At 41.1% G+C, this 19,077-nt stretch overlaps 1 protein-coding gene across 1 annotated transcript; it reads right to left on the bottom strand.

The window, feature by feature from the left end:
* Positions 1 to 194: 194 nt before the first annotated feature.
* On the bottom strand, positions 195 to 18,751 carry mllt1a (MLLT1 super elongation complex subunit a; the record flags this gene model as incomplete). The annotated part of the gene is given in 13 exon segments (XM_034210233.1): positions 195 to 5,534; positions 6,016 to 6,087; positions 10,377 to 10,446; positions 10,600 to 10,640; positions 10,643 to 10,700; positions 11,176 to 11,287; positions 11,392 to 11,482; positions 11,829 to 12,239; positions 12,241 to 12,468; positions 15,207 to 15,332; positions 16,456 to 16,599; positions 18,021 to 18,103; positions 18,554 to 18,751. Coding segments are annotated over 13 exon segments (1,763 nt in total), but the record flags the coding sequence as incomplete, so codon positions are not given.
* Between the last annotated feature and the right edge of the window lie 326 nt (positions 18,752 to 19,077).

Here is a 19,077-nt window from a genome sequence, read left to right as displayed (position 1 = left end):
AGAGCCCAATTTATTGATCAACCCTCCCTCCCTCTAGTGACACTTCCTTGATAGATGGGCATTACGCCCGGCCCACTGCGTGCCCTTTTCACCCCGCAGACTGCAGTGACCACCACACGACCTTTACATGACCCCTGCACTCGGCCATGACCGGGTCACTGAGCAGTCAATGAGGATCAGACACACACAGGAGCAACAGTACTTAATGACTTTATTAATAATATGATTTCGAAATAAAAAATAACATTAAAATAACATGTTTTTCCTTGTTAACAACTTGCATCATATGGCCACATGGTGGCATTGTAATGCCAAGTCTTTATTTTCAAAAAATACCAAATTGTTCTGCACATCCAGTTCATTTGTTCTGCTTGGACCACATATATGGAACACAATTCGGACTCCACCCTCCCCCCTTTACCCCCAGTTAAAAAAATCAAACCTTTATAAATACAGGCAACCCTGTGCCCCTGTCACAGACACATCATGACGACCACTGACACAGGAAACATCCCGTCTGCACATGCCTCCTCCCACCCCCCCTCAACATATTTGCAAAAACAAAACAAAAAGTCCTCCACCTTTAAAGATCCACACAGTAGATATTCTACCTTCGCTGTATTATACATGTATTATATATAATATTGTCTCAGCTGAAATGATGCCGCACTCCCACAGACTTGCACAGAGTTGCTGAGTGAGAGGGACCTGAAGGGTTTCCCCTTTTTCTTTATTTATACCCTCAGTGTTGCCCAACATAGAACTCTCCCGGATAATGTACTGATCATAAATGTTACAATTTCTAGAAGTTTCTGAGACAAAAGGAGTCTCTATGGCTTGGCGGAAAGTTCCTAAAAACTACTCCACCCATGAGCCTCCGCGCTCTTTGCCATGGAGAAGGAGCCAATCAGAAGCACACGCCATATTTGCCAAATGTATGTATTAGTGACCACACAATGTATAGTGAACAGAGTTAAACAGCAGAATGTAAAATCAAGGAATGTGACAGATTTTAAACTTGGTGATTACATGATTCTTGCCTCAAATGCTCCTTGGGAGTTGTAGTTAATCAACCAGATATAGACTAAATTACTGAATCGGAAGAGTTTAATGCTAAAACAAAGCAACACTGTGCGGTAAAAATGAAAGGCAGAGCAAAACAGAGCTCCCCCCCACTTCACAACTCTATTGTTTCCTATGATGTGTTTCTTCAGGCTTTAAGTTATCATAACATAACTACATTAGGTGACCGTTTCTGGTAAAAACAATGAATGAGTTGACAGGACATGAGGCAGAAAAAATACATTTTCAGTTCCCTGAACCAAAGTGTTTTTACTCCTCTTGTCCATGTTCTGGTTCAGTTTTTCCTACTGGAAGAAGAGGTGATAAAGTTGAGCTCATCCAGCAAAAGTTTTCCTACACCTGTTTCTTGGTGTTCAGCTGTCATCAGAATTGTGACACACAAAAACATACCGGAGACTTCCCCCATAACGTTTGACGCCTAAAATAGATCCAACAGGCATGTTTGGTTGTGAATAATAGTGACAAATCATGCCAAATTAAAGACAATTAAATAAGAAACAAACGAAAAAAGGTTGGCAAATGAAAAAAAGAATCAATTAATATCGTATTGCATGTAAATATTGTATAAAATCCTTAAAAATACAGTTCAGGTAACTACGTAAGTACTGAAGTCATCACAGCCAAAAGTGCAGAGGTCCATAAATAAAACATTGACTGTGGGCAGACAGTGGGGCTTCTCTCGAGTCCCCACGTTACCTCCCCTTCTCAAACACCGCAGAGGACTGAAAGAGTGCCCGGTCAAAGGTCAGAGTTCATGAACGAGGACTTTAAAGTTCCCACATCGATGCACAGAGGAGAGGACAGGAAGGTCCCGTCGCTGACAAACACACTCACAGATGCAAACGCACTCACACAAGTTGCAAAGTTCATTCTCAGTAATTATGGCCTCACGGAAGTTCAGTTGTCAGAGGCACACCTAGAGAAAAGGAGAGTGGGGCCGGGGAAGAAGTGAGGGCAGGGGGGTTACTGCAGGGCACATAAGGCGGCAGGAATCCAGGTTATTTTTCCATTGTTGAGACATTTTCTGTGTTCAGACGGCGTTTACAGTGAGGGAGTGTGTGCATGATGAGCCAGGCAGGCAACAGAACAAGAGAGAGAAGTATTAAAGCTATCGAAGCGTCAGAATAAAAACACTGTCGGCAAGGAGAAAACAGAGGAGGGGAGGGAGGGAATCCCTCAGTGAAGGTTTGTACCACAGTGTGTGTGTATGTGTGTGTAGGAAGCCTAAAGGGGCCACAGGAACTAACACACCAGGGGCCTGAATCAAGAAGCAAGTTCACCTCATTGGCTTTCTTTGGGTGTTTTCTGGCTTCATAAAAACACTGGGGATCCTGGAAACCGGTCTCAAAAAGCTGGCTCTGTTCACCCACATTATGTGTAACAACAAGTCAGCATTTTAGCACAAACTGTGGAGATCTCTTTTTTGGAAATGTTGTCAGTGCAGTAGCAAAAAGTTATATTCAGTGAGTTAAAAAAAGATACAAAAATGTACAGTAATTGTAACAATATTTACATATATAACATTAAAGAATAATGCTCAAATAATGCAATAATCAACTACTAAATGTAATAGACCATGGCTAAAAGTGGGCATTATTTTATTGGCTTTATTCTCTTTTCTTTATCAACTCCATTATTAACATGTTCAAGAGTGATAAGCAATTGATAATGGTCATTTGTGCTTCAGTGTTTGTCGATGAAAAACAAATGTATAAGTAACACTGTCTGATGCAAAAAGCTGAAGAGTACTATGTGTACACGAGAAGGACATTTATCTCAAATGATTGCTCATGATTCTACGGCCACAGCAAGCAGTTGGCTGGCTGTCAGCTGTATATTTGAAGAGGTTAAACATATGGATACCTGAAACTTGGATCCTGTCAGTGCAAATTCAGTTGTATCCACAGCAACTAAACTAAAGGTGTAAAAGAGGATCTCACCAGTTTTACTTCATTTGGAAAGTGTCTGCTACATAGGTGTGATAATGTGTCATAAAAGACTCAACATAAGTTCAGTCTTCTAGAAGCTAATTTTCCATTAAATACAAATTGTTAAAATGAAGATACCATTAGGGAGTTTTTCTCTCGACTCATGATCAGGGTCCATTTCAACTAATTTGTGTTTGTGCTAGAGTCAATACCTTAAATGTCTTCTTTAGTTAGCATATAAAGCTAAGTGAGTTTACTGATGAGTAAACATGTTGCTTTGTGCTCGGTATTACTAATCGTTTACAGTGAGCCAGCTTTGTGAAACTGTCAGCTTGGTTAAAGTTATCAGCCAGAACTCTGAACTTACTTCATGTTTCAGGCCTCTGAGATATCCATTTCAGATATTTAGGGAAAGAAAACACAAGGAGGGTTTTCTTTAGCTTATGTTTTTGCCTACACACCCTTTGTGAATGCTCTTCAAGTTCCTGGTAACTTAGTATCAAACACTTCACCCGTAGTTCTAATTCTTCCAACAGCTTGAAGAAGGAACCCCGACCCTATTCAACGACAACCGTCTCACAAAACACACGACAAAGCTGAAGCAACCGTTACTAGAGCTAATGAATGTGATCAACTACCACGCAGACCTCTTCAAAACACTGAACCTAATCTCACAAAGCAGGAAGATGAAAACATGAAGACCACCATCAGGGAGATATAGCAGTCAGTGCTATAAAGACACTGGAGAAGGAGAAGGAGAAGCAGGGATGGAAGCCGTTAAGACAATACTGGATTTTCAGGCATCCCTTTTAACACTTGTTTCCCCGAGGGGGGTATTTGGGGCGGGGGGGTTTCAATCTGTGTGACCATGGCTAACAGAGTGCACACCCCCCCTCACACTGCAAGTCGCAGAAAAAGGCACTAGAGTGGGGCTGTTGCTAGCCGTAGAAAAGTAAAAGCGATATACATTCATAGCTCACAGGTTATCTTAACCGCAGTCTGGGAATAAATACACAAAACGCACTTGTAGAAAAATAAAATGTAAAAAGGCGTGGCCCCTATTAATTTTTTTCTTATTTTTGGATTCTGGGAGACAAGTATGGCTACTTTTTCACGGCTTTTTAAACCCCCTTCCCACCCTCCCCTACCCACCACTTAGAAGGCAATTCAGGAGTGATCCTCCACTGCTCTGGCCGCGAGCAGTCGAGCCCTTTCATGCACGCCAATATGAGAAACAGGGAGGAGGGATGAGGTGAGGGGGCTTCAGAGGGAGGGGGGGGGCATTGGTAGGAGGTCAAGGCTCAGCTTTCAGTGTGAGGAAGTAGAGGAGAAACTCAACAGAACATGTGTTCAGACAACAGAAACCTCATGCAGGAAAGACTCACACACAGCACACGTCTCAGTGTTATGTGTACAGTGATAGGAACACAGAGACAAATTCTGGGTACCAATTTAGTTTAACCCCCCCTTTACGATTTATAATAACTGCAAAGATTTAAAAGGTTTATAACACCATGCAATGTGGTTATAAGCGGCATTTAAAGTGTTCATTAAGAAACAGTAGCTGTCAATTGTTTGTATTTTTCTATAGTGCTCATTCATTATCAGTTAAAAACAAAAACAAAAAGTTATAGTTTACTTACCTATATCTGCTTACAACTACAATATAGTATTTATTCATGATTTATATACTTCTTAAAAAATCTTATCGGGTGGGGAGGGTTAAAGTAAAAGATGACCTGAATGTGTGTTTGTTTGGCCTGGTGTGAAAGCGGCAAACTGACTGTTGTTTGTGCTCAAGCTTCCCAAAAAGAGAGAAGTCGGTACCACAAAGACAACATCTCCTCCTAACCCTCAGCAGCGATCGAATGCACGCACGCACACACACACACGCACACTGCACAGTCAACACACACACGACTTAAAGAGTATGTGGAGAGAGAAATGAGCTCCAGCTGACGGCAGGGGGAAGGGGACTGAAGTGTTCTGCCGAGTAAGGAGTGTGCGTGTGAAGGGGGAGGAAGAGGAGGAGGAGGAGGGGAAGTATTGGGTTTGCAGGAGGGTGCAGGAGGGTGCAGGAGGGGGTGTGGGGTGCATACCACAGCTTTGCACAGGCTCAGTAATATAGAGTAGTTGATATCCTGACTGTAGACGGAGTTCAGCCGCTCCGCTCCTCCTCCTTCAGTTCCCCCCCCCCCAGCGTCACGTGAAGGCGGTGTGTCTTCATGTGTGCTTGTGTTTGTTCGCGTGTTTCTGTGTGGTAGTTGTTCGGTGGTTCAGTCAGGCCTGTGAAACAGCTGCGACGTGATGTGGTTGCTCCTCCTCTCCTTAAAAAGAGGAGATGGTGGCGCGTCTACCTCCGCCGCCTCCATCCACACCAGTTCCCACTTCCTGTCACGTGGCCGTCGCCTCCAGGTAGCTCTGTAGTTTGCGGACGGTGGACTCGTCCAGTGAAAAGAGGTCAAAGTCAAAGGTGGTGTTGGTCACGTTGAAGTGGCCCGTCTCCTCGATCAGGTTCACAATCTGAGAGCAGAAAGTGATCAGTTATCATTAATAACCTTCAAATAAGCTGGTCCATCAGATCACTATATTGCTGAAAATAACTCAACAACATATTCAAGTTCAAAACTTTAAAAACCTTTCTAAAGAAAGCAATTTAATGCTTAATCATAACAGTCTGATTGAAATCAGAAGGGACATAGAACATTTCTTATTTTGATATCATTTTAATCTAATGTATTTCACGTGGCCTGGACCCTGAAAAGGTGACAAAATAAAATAGACAAATGGATCAACCAAATAAAAATGATAGTTTGATTTAAGTTGAAAGTCCCGCAATGAGACAACAGATATACATACAAGGTTCTCCACTTTTCAAAAATGCATTTTGTATTTATTCCTATTATATTGGATAAGTAGTTCCAATGCAATTTCTAGAACTTGACTTATTAAGTATGGCATGATGTTTATCCTGTGATGGACAGTATGAAGTTCAAACACACACCTGCTGCAGGACGTTCCGCTCCCTTAAAGCCATCAGTCTGCGGTGGAGGTCCACCAGCTCTTCCGTGTACGCCTGCAGAGTGAGCATGGTCAGAGTCAAGCAGGAGCTAAAGAGGTCACAGCTTTTCATTCTTGATTGAAATGTAAACTTCTGTATGAGCATTACTCAGGGTTCCTGCAGGTTTCACCAACTCAAATGTAAGATTTTTTAAGACCACTTTGAATAGAATTTAAGACCTATCTCACGGCAAGAAAGTATGAAGGAAAATTGCTATGAAAGAAGAAATACGTACATGAAATGTATTCATGTTCAACATAAGAACGATGACTGAACATAACAGCATAACAGTACACAGAACTGTGTTAGACAAAAAGTGTGCGTGTGTGTAGTAGGGATGTTAAGATTCACCGATTCGCATCGGTGCACCGGCATATAAACGTTCAAGATGCGAGTGCACCGGTTGAAAGAGTGCACATCGGCTACAGTTTGGGTTGAACTCGCGATGCATCGATGTAGCGTCTTTGCATCGGTAAAAAAACGATTCATTCATATAATATCCCCTCATCCAGTCAGCACTCAGAAGAGACGATCTTTGATCTTTGCGTCGCACTACGGAGGCCGAGAGTCTCAGTTATCAACACACATGGAAGTCGAAGAGAAAGAGAAACACAGCGCACCGAAAAAATACCTACAAATCAAACATTTGGCAACACTTCGGATGTTTTAAGAAAGACGGACAACTTGAAAAATCGCTCGCATATTGATGCCGTGCCGCTTTAAAGTACACAAGTAGTACGAGGAACTTAGCGACGCACATAAAGAGGCGACATGGGGTCTGTGGCTGAAAAGGGAAACCTGAAAGTAAGACATGAGTTAAATCACTCAGTGAGGTGTTATGTCAGAGAGAGTGGTGTTTAGTTTACAGCAGCCTGTGACTGCCAATAATAGTTTAAATGTCTTCCTTACAATTGTAAGCAGTTATTAAATACCTGTTTGTGAAAGGTTATTTGTATTCTTTATTGTTCATATAGAAACCACTGCTTTCTGCTCACTGGTGAGTTAGCCTATGGATGAGTGTTAAGCACATCAGGCTGGCAGCTGTATGGGCATTGCACTATGGTAGTTGTTATTTGCACATTGTTAATCATGGGCAATGCATCCTTAAAGAGCTTACGAAATGAAGGACAACACTATTCTTATTAGGATAATAAATACTATTATTAATGGGAAATCATTTGTCATTGATGACAATATGCCCGCTGTATTTATAAATCGTGATTTATTACAACTTTCCATGCTCGCTTCCGATGTTACACGACTGCTCCGGACCAAACGGCTTTCGCCGGTTAGTTACGTCACGCACGTCACGAGTAGAACCCTTTTTGAATAATACACTTACTATATGGCTGATGTCGGACTCTGGCTCGGATATTTCGACAGAATCGAGTGACAGTGAGTCGTCAATAGACTCGGTGCACTTTCAAGAAGAGGAGGATTTTATTGAAGAGGATGCCGGTGTGGAGTCTAACGTGGTGGAACCATACCAGTTTGAGTCACAGTATTCAAGTAGCGGTAGAGATACAGACGGGAGCGAAAATGGGGACGATGATCCTGGATTTGGCGGAGATCCGGTGCGGCAACAAAACACAGACTGGTAGGCTATATACATTTGACTTTAATTCATAGAGAATTACTAGTCGTAAATATAATATGCCCACGGCTGTGATTGACAACCTGGACAGCCAGTCAGAAGCTAGAATGCCAACCTAGAGAGCCAATCAGAACCTAGAACGGGCTGGCCAGACTATTATATTGTGCATAAAGTTAGATGCATTAGAATGCTAAACTTTTCATGACGGTTTTGGGTGGACCTCTGACGCGGGCCTCGCTCTCTCCCGGCCCAGCCCCTTCAGTTAATGTATTAGCCTACTTTCAAAAACATAAGATTGACAACCAATCAATAGCTCCGTAGTCTGTATTCTATCTATATGGCGCTGGTCTGTAGGCCTATGCAATACAGTGTCAATGTAACTGATTACTGTGAAGAACGTGAATACACGGAGGTTCTTCCCACGGCACCCGAAGCCCCGTTTTCATCATTTCCCCCCCGCGAAATGTCTGGGCAGCTGGTCACCGGCTGACAACGAGCCAAGTCAGAAACTTTTTTTTTACATGTCATTTTGAGTCAGGCTTTATGCTTGTAAACATTGAACAACAAGTAGCGCGGCTTACATTCGCTCTCTCCCTTTTGGAGAATGCATTTCGCCGTCTCTTTAGTGGAGGACTCTGTCTGCATCGGGGGACATGTAGGAATCGGCGTGGTGGCTTGTGCTGGCATTTGGGGTCTTGGCAGTATTGTTGGAACAGCATCTTTGTTCAGTTTGAAATTCTTTTTTAATCCAATTTCCTTAGCGAGCATTGTGGACTGGTCGAAACACGATCTTTCAAAGTGCTGCCCACAAATTGTAGGTTTCATCGACCCCGGGTTACCTGGTTATATGATGAATTGGAAATGGGGGACCCTGATGTAAACGAGACGAAAGTCTTTCTCTGGTCTGCATCCCCTTAACAATTGTATGTTTTGAGCTGTACTGTACTGTACCCAATATACAAGCTGTTAATAAACTTTTCAATCAATCAATCAAGTCCAGCAAAGTCCGCCCTCGTACGACGCACTTGTTTGGTCCATATACGCGACATTTGACAATTTTTTGGCCACAAAAACATCCCATAGCCAGATTTGGAGACGGCCCCACATCCCCATACCACACATCGCTTGCCGATTATTCATCGCGTTTTGTTGTTGTGCATCCTTTGTTTTAATATTTGCTGCTTCAAGGCATTTAAACAATGGTGACTCAGCTGTGTTCTGCTCAGCTGTGTTCTACTCATGACGTCACCGCCGGAAATGACCGAAGTTGTTGTTTCCAGAGCGACGAACGATTGTTACTAACTGACAACATTTGTATGCTGTTATAAATCGTGATTTATTAAAAAATACATCAATAATGAAAAAATCATATGGCCCATTTCACAATACAAATGTAACCTCTATCATATACCAAGCCCACTAACAGGTGCTAATAGCATTTCGTAAGCTCTTTAAATTGTGTGAGGTGTTATACAATTGTACTGTAGCCTACTCTGGAGAGTATGCGCAGTACTAGTAGAGTAGAGAACCAAATATGTAAAGCACTTTTTTGTTAATGTATGATTTGCTGCATATAAGGAATAAAACAAAAATCCTCTGTCGTACCATATTGAAGTATCATTATTTTGCATCGTGTTGAATCACATCGTATCGCCCCGAATCGCATAATGTTGAATCAAATCGTATCGAACTGTAACAGGGGTGAATCGTATCGTATCGCCCGGTGTTTCAAATGTATCGTTAATGTATCGTATCGTTGGCAACGTATCGAGATGCGCATCGCCTCAGTGATGGAGATGCACATCCCTAGTGTGTAGTGCTAGATCAGGGGTGCCCAACCAGTCAATTGCGATCGACCGGGAGATTCCCAGTCGATCGCGAGATGTGTCTAAAAATAGAACAACAATATTCTGTTTTATCGTTAATGTCCTATAACATAATCTTCCTGTGCCAGAATAATGCACTTGAACGCATCAAAGCTTTGCGATTGGCCATTTTCACCAGGCCCAACAACAAGAGCAAGGCTGCTACCATAGCATCTTATCGTGTCAGTCACATTCTTGCGAAACACATGAAGTCTTTCAAAGACGGCGAAGTTGTGAAAGAAGCATTCCTGGAGGCTGCCGACGCGCTTTAGGGGGACAGTAAAAATAACAGTAGCATTTCAACAGGTTTTTGATATAAAAGGCCTTACATTCAGATGATCAAATTTAAGACAATTTAAGACTTTTTAAGACCCCGCGGGAACATCTGATTAGTAACAATATAGGTGGAAAAACGGATGATAAAGTCAAATTAAAAAGAGTCCAGATTGAGGTGTGCATTTAAAGTTAAAATTGTCAAAAGCACTAAAGACTTTTTATTTATTAATTGTTTACTATAAAGAAGGCATCCTTTGAAATCAATCAGTATGGGATTTAAACTTTTCTTTCTCAACAAAATGAATTGAAACGTTTTAATGCGTAAGGATCAATATAGGATCGGTTTACCAGATTTAAAATCATCACTTCATGAATAACCTCGCTACAAAAGAGGAAAATAGATTTCTAGGCAAGGGTTCATAGGCCAGAGTCTGTTTGCACATCTGGATCAATTCACTGTCCAATACTCCATCTTGAATTCATTATGCACTCGCTGAATGTGGCAGAACACTGCATGTATGTGTATGTGAGGTAAAGTGCAAAAGAAAAGTTGTATTTACCCTTCCTACCTTGTCGTATCCCTTCTTCAACACCTTCTCTGAACGAAACGAGGAATCTGGACTCTTTCTGCCTGAAAACCTGCAGACCGGAGAGCAAAAAAAAAAAGAGAAAAAGGAGGAGAGGAATTATAGAAAGAGAGGGGATACAAAGAAGAGAGACAGAGGAAGTGATGTGAGCTATGAGACACATCACATCAATGAAATCAGGGAGTCAATTAAGTGTGTGACTCACTTTGTTGTTGGAGGAGCTGTGTTTCTGGGGGGGGGCGGGCGGAGTCTCGACTGGGGCTGTGCGAGCCGTCACTGCTGTCACTCTCACTGTCCAGGCTGAGTCTGACAGGGGTCAGAGGTCAATCACACATAGACAGAGAAGACAGACATAACACAACTCATGTTTCTTAACTTGCTGCAAATATGGAGCCTGATATCATTCAGTCAAGGAGACACAACAGACATCTACAAATCTACAAGAGTAAACAATACTGAGGAGACAAAACACTGAGTTAGGGACAGTGAGTTCACTGGGGAAGGTTAATCTATCAAAATATGTCAGATTATGTGAAAAAATTCAATTAAATTGTAGTGAAGGGTTGAAAAGGCTTAAGTGTTTAGGAAAAAAATATGCATTTAAGCAGTCACATTATTTTCATGTAGCGAAACGATACATTTTAATCATAATGCTGGAAACAAGATGAAATTGTCGCAGACCTCTTTTATCAGGAGCGCGGTTACATCTGTGTTATTTTTTCAAGGACTACTGTTTTTGACTGATCATCTAAGATGTCATGGGACTTTTTAAGAGACTGACCGTGAGTCACGGTTGGGGGGGTTGGTCTTGATGGGCGTCTCCTCCTCTGAGCTGCTGTCGTCATCATCTGACTCCTCTGACTGGATCTCCTCTACCATCGATCGCAGGGGGCCTGGGAGAGAAATACAGTTGTGTTATATAACAACTACAACCTACTTTGACATGCCCAGATTAATGCTAATCTCTGCTATGAAACAAAGGGAATGAATTTCCTACCTTGCCCTTGTTTCTGTCCCGGCTCAAAGTCAGAATCTGAGCTGGAGTCGGAACTCGAACTGGAGTTGGAAGGACTGGAAGGGGCCGACTGCTGTAAGAGGAGGAGAAGAAGAAATTATGAGAGGGATAACAAGTGAAGAAAGTAATTTACAGAATAGGTAAAAAAGTTGATGGGCTAAAAAAGGTAAATGTGCTGAACAAATCCTGACTACAGGTGATTTTTTTTACATCTGGAGTGTTGTAATTTTCAATTATGGCATTTAATTAGCTCCAATCTCAAAACACTTTCATGCCTCTCAAGGAAATGATTAGCTAGATTCTTAATCAATCAACTGACACAATCTTTAATGGCCAAACACATTGCCTCGTTCAAATGTTCTCTTTTGGGAGCATTAGCCGACTAACAGTCTGAAATATTTAGCTCCTGTGAGGCTGACCTCTGATTTCGACGACGCTTCGTCTTCTGAATTAGACTCTTCAGATTCTGGAACTTTCTTGGGCTCCTTCGGTTCCTGCGTGTCATTTTTGCCTTTGGGCCAGCGACCTTTTTCCTTTGGGGGTTTCTTCTCTGCGTACGGCTGACTGGCTGCCGACGAGGAGGAGACTCGGGGAGAGGTTCCTGTGAAGGCCCCGCTGGTCGGCCCCTTCGGCCCCTCTGAGCTGCCCTTCTTCTTCTTCGCACTGGGTTTGGGAGACTCCACAGTAGAGGGTCGTTTCCCCGGGGCTTTAGACTCTGAGGACCCTCCCCCGCCTCCTCCAACGCCTCCTCCACCCCCCGCCCCCCCTCCTTTAGGGGACATGCCCTCCATCTTTGAATCCTTCAGGGTGAGTTTAGGCTCTTTGAAGGCAGGCCTTGGGTAGGACCTTAACTTCTTCTTTTACTTTGATATCTGACGGCTTTTTAGAAGACGAGGAAGAGGAAGGGTCTCGGCCACTCTTGCTGCTCCCATCTCGATCGCTCTCCCCTTTCGGCGTGGCTTTGCTCTCAGAGTCTTTTCGGGGCCGTTCACGGTGCTCCTTGGTCAGTTTGTGCGGTTTGGGTCCTTTGCTGCTGCCACTCCCCTCTTTGCTGGGCTCCTAGAGAGAGATAAGCAGCATCATCAACAATGGACAATTACACACTCAGCTGCACATCAAAGTCAGGCCAATCTAGCCTGTACTGTCATCATATAATTACTGTGAAAGATAAGTAAAAAATAACACAATTATCTCAAGTAATTCGTCTTAAAAACAGCTTATGCACAGTGCGTGCAGTGGCGGTTCTAGAACATTTTACATGGGGTGGCAAAGGGGGGGCAAGAGGTCATGCCAGGGTGGCATGGGAGGGCGGACCGTACATGGTATTCTATACTGTGTAACCTATTTATTGTTAAATCATGCCCTAACAAGTATTCTTAATGCACAAGAGAAACAAGGTGTTCAGACAAACAAACTCAAATAAAGTATAAAACAGCAGAAAATACTCATGATACCCTAGAATTCTGTTTACTGTAAGTACAGTAAAAGTACTTAGTTATCTCAATCTTTATTTATTTATATAGCACATTTAAAACAACCTTCAGTTGACCAAAGTGCTGTACAGGCAGTAACTACAATATTAAATAACACAATGGGAGAATTAAAAACATAATAAAAAGCACAATAACTAGAAACGTATAAAAAAATTAATTTAAAAAAAACACATACAAATATAAAAATGTAATGTTCAACTAGTATTAAATTAGTTATACTTAAGTACACAAATTACATCACCCATCTCTTAAGAGAGCTAAAGGTGACCTGTGCAGCAACACATTTCTATCAATATGTGTCAATACTAAGAGCCGCAAGATTGTGCTGCTGTAATGGATTATGTATGCAAGGAGGATAAAAACATACCATGTGGTCCAGCTGGAGTTTCATCTGCCTCCTGATCCCTGCCTCTGTCCCTCTTTCTGACACTTCATCTTATTCCTCACATTTCTTCTTCTTCACTAATGTCTTCATCTCCTCCTGGCTTCCTCCTGATCTCTTCAGTGTACTCTCTTTTCCTTTTCCTCTTTCTGTTCGTCCTGATCACTTCTCAGATATGTCTTTGTGTTGTTGTTGAATCACTCCAGCTACTCTGGCCTGCAAGAGTCTACTTGTGAAAAGCACTGGTACAAATGCTTGTATAACTTTACACGTTAGGGCCATGTAGCTGATAAGTAGCATGTAATAAATATAAAATCAGAAGGTATTTATCAAACTCACACAGGCAGCTGTGTTTAGATCCAGTTTGACGGTAAACGATGTATCCTGGTTTCATTTATCAGCCTCATTGCTGCAATGTGTAATTTACATTGATTTAATAGTACCGCATAGTTTAGCAAATAAAGTGATCGATCTCCCAGCTAGCGCTGTCTGTGTAGTATTTTGTAACGTAACGCCCGTCGATTCAAACGGCAGCACTTTATTCATATTTTGTTTCAAGCTTTCGTTCTTAGTAAAAAACAAAACTAGTGAAGGGGAAATGCTCCCAGGGGAAGCTGATCCACCTTCAGGTGCTGGGACAGCTCGGTCTCTCTGCAGGGCCGTAGCTGCGTTTTTAACAGGCCTAAGATGATGTTTAAAATGATTCACTTTTAATGAATGTACTGCTTGTTTCATTGCTTGAGAAGCTTGTGGACATAGTGTAGGTTTGTTTCTACAAGTACAGCTTAGGGACACAAAAGTTAGGGGGGCAGCCGTAGATCCGCCCCTGGCACTGTGCAATAAGAAGACTAAGATGCTACAGCTGAGACTGTACTTTGGCACAGTTGTGTTTTGAGCTAAATGCTAAAGTAAGCATGCTAACATGATGATGTTTGACGGGTTTAATGCTTACCATGTTCAAAATCATAGTTTAGTCTGTTAACAAACTAACGTTTGCTAATTTGCAAAAAAACAAAAGGCTGAAGTCGGGGGATCATCAAAGTTAGTAGGATTAATTATTTGGTAACCATTCATTTCTTACCAAATTACGCTGAAATCCTTTCAATAGTTGTTGAGATATTTTAGCCTGGGACCAAACTTGTAGACCAACTCAAGGCCCTCATTTTAGATTTAGTGAATTCAAGGCCCTTTATGAACGCTGGTTGTAGACTCAATACAGAGACCAGAGTACATTTTAGAGGTTGGCTGTCATGACTTTTTCTGTAATCAGCAGATGGACACAGCTGGACGACACCAAGTCCAAGCCAAAGCTCGACGTACACCCACTCATGGTACAATTAAAAAGTGGACTGAAGAAACATGCATTTCTATGTCAAAAATGGGGCATTTAGTTTACATGATGAAGTTTTGTCATAAGCACAACCTATGTATGTAGTAATTTACCAATGTGGGTCCTAACGTTTTGTAATGACCCAAAATCAGATTGTGTCAATAAAGAATATCACATCTTCAATACACTAAGACGAATACACTAAAACAACTATACAAAGCTACGAATAAAATACGAAGGGCAATTGAATTTCATTAGATCATAAAGACCCGCCCACTGCCCTGGTCTGTGAAAGGTTCAGACCAAAACTGTGTCAGGAGTGGAAAATGTAACAGGATCAGTTTCCTCTTTTATTCTGATATCTCTCGTCTCCTAGCAGATAAGTTCTCTCAGTAATTCTGCGTACAGAGATGGTTATGATAAGAAGACGGAGTCTCTCTGATCTCAAGACCAGTTCAATGCTTTTGTCAATGTTCATTTAGACATTTGGCTTTTTATCTTTCAATATAATGTCATATGGCAGTTTGGCTTAAGTTCTCCCCAAAAAAGAGAAAGCTGATCATGTTAGGGAACTAATTAAGATATTACCAACCTTTGACACATGAGAGGTCTTGGTCTTCTTGGGGTCTGAGAAGGCGGAGAGAGGGATGGTGGGCAGCATGGGGTAGTCAGGACTGGGCCGGGACACGGCTTCAGCCCCCTCTGGAACCACCATTACCTGGAGATAAAGAGACAAGAGTTATGGAGCTGTACTATTGTATATACACTGTCAACTCTCATGTAGTGTCAGGGAGCCTTTACTCAATTCCACTGAAGACAGAAGCAGGTTATTTTTACCCCAAATGTTATGTGACCCACAGTTGTCTACAGCTTGAAATCATCAGTACAAAACAAATATTTTACACAATACCGGCATACACATTTGAGAAGTTAACTACAAAAATCCTATAATTGTGGTCAGAAAACATACTTCAAAAGGAAACAGTATCCATCACGTGTACTCTTGTTAATAACATTTTAGTCCTCAGATCATCATAAAGCAAAAATGTATAAACACCAACATTACTGATCTGTCACTAAGACTTTATGGTGTGCAAAATCTTTTTTGAAATTGGTGACTGGCTTTGAGATAAACTGACTGCAACTTAAATCAATTCACCTTTAGATTCAATTTTGGAATTTTTTCAGAAACGTTATCAAATACTGTTGTTCTCAATTGAAAATACAAGGTGTGTCTTGTGGTGGTTTACTTACACTCTGATTCCTTATAAGTAGTTACATTAACAGAATGTCTGCGGGACTCAACAAGTGAAATTTAGGTTTGACACATAAATGTATGATGAGTAACCAGTAGGGAGACAAAGGCCTATAACATTATTTTCTCATGATAAACTATGTATTACAATTATTACGGACAAGTTATAGAAAATGTATTGATGTATTAAGTATTTAAATACAATAAACGTTTTTGTTTAAGTTGACGCTGGTTTGTGACAGTGTTTGCTACCTGTCTAATGGAGGGTTTAAAAGCCCTCTACATGCAGAATTGAGTGTCGCAACACTCCTACTTTTAGTGTTTGTTTAATGCATAACATCTCCCAACAACCTGCAATTGCTAACCAAAACGTTTCAAAACTAACATTACCATTAGGCAGGCAGGAGAAGAAAATGCTGAAATGCTTTCGATGCCTGCAGAAAGCGTAAATTGAGGATAAAGCGGCGGCTTCACAACTCGTGATGAAATACATCACGTGGTACTCTAGTACTATTAACAAGAATAGGGTTTGCTATTGACTCTAGTCACTCATTAAGCCATCAGCCCAGTGTACCAGCAGCCTCACCCCTCCAGCTTTGATCAGCTTTCTCCTGAATTCTTTGGTGGGGTTGTTGAAGGTGAGCTTCTCACAGCGCAGGTGGTTGACGGGTGGGTTGCCTTCCAAGTTGAGAAATAGGTCGTAGTTGAAACACACCTTTTTTGGCTCCTCCTGAAGTAAGACAACAGTATAAAAAGACATGTTATTAACCCACTCTGACAGCCAGTGTGACACAAACTAATGTTGTGTTTGTCTTTCTGCATTAAACTGATCCATTTCATAACAAAAGATAAAGGCTGAATTAATTAACAGGAAGTAGGGCTGCTCAATTAATCGTATTTTAATCGCAATTACGATTATGGCTTGCAACGATTACGAAAACATCGTAATCGAAATAAAACGATTATTTTTTTATTATTAAATTATTTATTTTTTTATTGGTTTTTCAGTTGAATTATACTTACAATTCAGGGTAATCAACTGTTACAAACATACTGTCCAAAAATATTTTCTCCAATAAATTGATGTTTTCAAAGTAAATGGATAATCGTTTTTAATAATCGTGATATCAATTATTGACCCAAATAATTGAGATTATGACTTTTGCCATAATCGAGCAGCCCTACCAGGAAGTCAATAAAACAGATAGACGTAGCTGGAGGCGACGTGCTGATAAGAATCAACTAACATTCCTGAGAAACACTGGAGAGAAGTCGGCAATTACAGCTGCAGAAAAGGCATCGAGACATGCTTGAGAAACATAAACGTCTTAATTAAATCAGATGGATTAATGGCTGCTGATATTAACTTCTCTAGTCTTTTAAGTATTACCTTGATCTTTTTACAGACTTGTCCAATGTGTATTAGCACGTAGGAGGAGGATGTAACGTTCTTGGCTGCAGTTCAGGGGTTTAATATTATAAAGACCTGCATGAGACAGGTCCACTAATGTGCGCATTTCTCTTAAGCACCGTCCTTATCTTATAATGAGGGTAAAGTGGGTCTTTCTTTCATCATTCATTTTAATGGCTTCATTTCCCTCACTTAGAGAGAGAAATGCTCCTCTCATAAAAGTTTAACCAACACAATGGTGCTCTTTGATTGGCTAAGTGCATGTATAATAACTGCTACAGGACAGTGTGTTAGTGCGGACCTCCAGAATCAAGCCATTCACAAAACAAATGGTCCAAGAAGGATTTTAAACCATCGCTGCACAGCACTTATACAATCTACATGCACTTAAAGTAATCAGATTATTCTAGCCTTTGGACAATAACCTGATTTCAGAATCATCATGTAAAAAGGAACAACCCGTTTTCTTTAATCAAGTTAACGAGTTAACCTGGTTACCATGACTGGATTCCAGCATATAACAGGCAGTCTATGCTCAACCTTCTTCCGTTTGTAAATGTACTAAATCCATAATAATTGCAGACTCCATCATGTACCACCCACAACATGTATAAATCAATGTACAAACACAAACCATATTCAATTCGCAACTCATTTCACTTATCCTTTCTTATATATTTTGTAAATATATGCGAAGACAGTCACTACACAGATTACTATCAGTGTCCAGTCTATCTCACCTTGTTCTTGAAGTAAACCTCAATAGGCATGAGGAAGCCTGCGTAGCCCGACTCCTCCACTTTGTACGGCGGCTCCTTGCATACTGCAGACAGACACATGCATGCCAACGGCAGCAATTCGATTACTCACATTTCATTCATCAATAGACTGAGCTCTAATAACTGAATTCATTAATAAAAGTCTCTCCCTAAAATGAAAAACAAGTTATGTCACATTAATTTGAGAACAACAGTCTTGGCAAACAGTAAACTACCATGAATTCAATGTGAGGAACAATAACCTGAAGATTGAAAACAGAACCTTTTTTCATAATTATTATGATAATGAAAATGCTGTCCACTTCGCCCAGTTTAAGATTTTGTTTACTTAAACACAAAACCCTGTGAAACATACAAATCAATCATTAATTGGATCTAACTTGCTTAGGGATTTACAGGATGGACAGTGAAGACACATTTATAAAAAAGCTAGAAATAACAAAGACAAGAAATATGATATTTTTTCCCGGCTATGTGATATCCACTAGTCTCACCTCTCTTGGGTTTGGGGAAGCTATCGTGGAGGCGGAACACGACCTTCTCTACAAAGTGCTGGATGTCGCCGGTTTCTGGCCCTCGGACAAACACCATCCAGTCGTGGGTGAAGCCTTCTGATGTCACCTTCTTCCTCAGCTGGGCTCTGTGGCCCAACTCCAGCTTCACCTGCACCGTGCACTGAAAAGAGTCAAATACTGTTTACTACTACACTGGACCTGTAGACGTAGGAAAATATATACAAGCAGACGATGTGCTCAGGCAAAATTCTTCAGATCAAGAAGCTGATTGAAATGATGAAAAAATAAGCAAACAGCAGGACATTTCAAATCAATTGTCAAATAGAAATAATAAATGCCTTGAGGTTTTCTTCCTCTGGTGAGTGTTTCAACTGCAAGTAGATTCCTGTTTCCTCATCTTAGAAAAATGTATAACTTAACTGGTCTGAGGTTTATATGTCAAATAAATGCAACCTCAAGATTTGAAATAATGTATTATTATGCAGATTATGTTTCTGACATTT

The sequence above is a fragment of the Gymnodraco acuticeps genome, unplaced genomic scaffold, assembly GCF_902827175.1.
Source record: "Gymnodraco acuticeps unplaced genomic scaffold, fGymAcu1.1, whole genome shotgun sequence".
In the NCBI taxonomy this organism is placed as follows: domain Eukaryota; kingdom Metazoa; phylum Chordata; class Actinopteri; order Perciformes; family Bathydraconidae; genus Gymnodraco; species Gymnodraco acuticeps.
The sequence above is the reverse complement of the archived record's forward strand: the minus strand, read 5'-3'. Positions and strand labels throughout refer to the sequence as shown.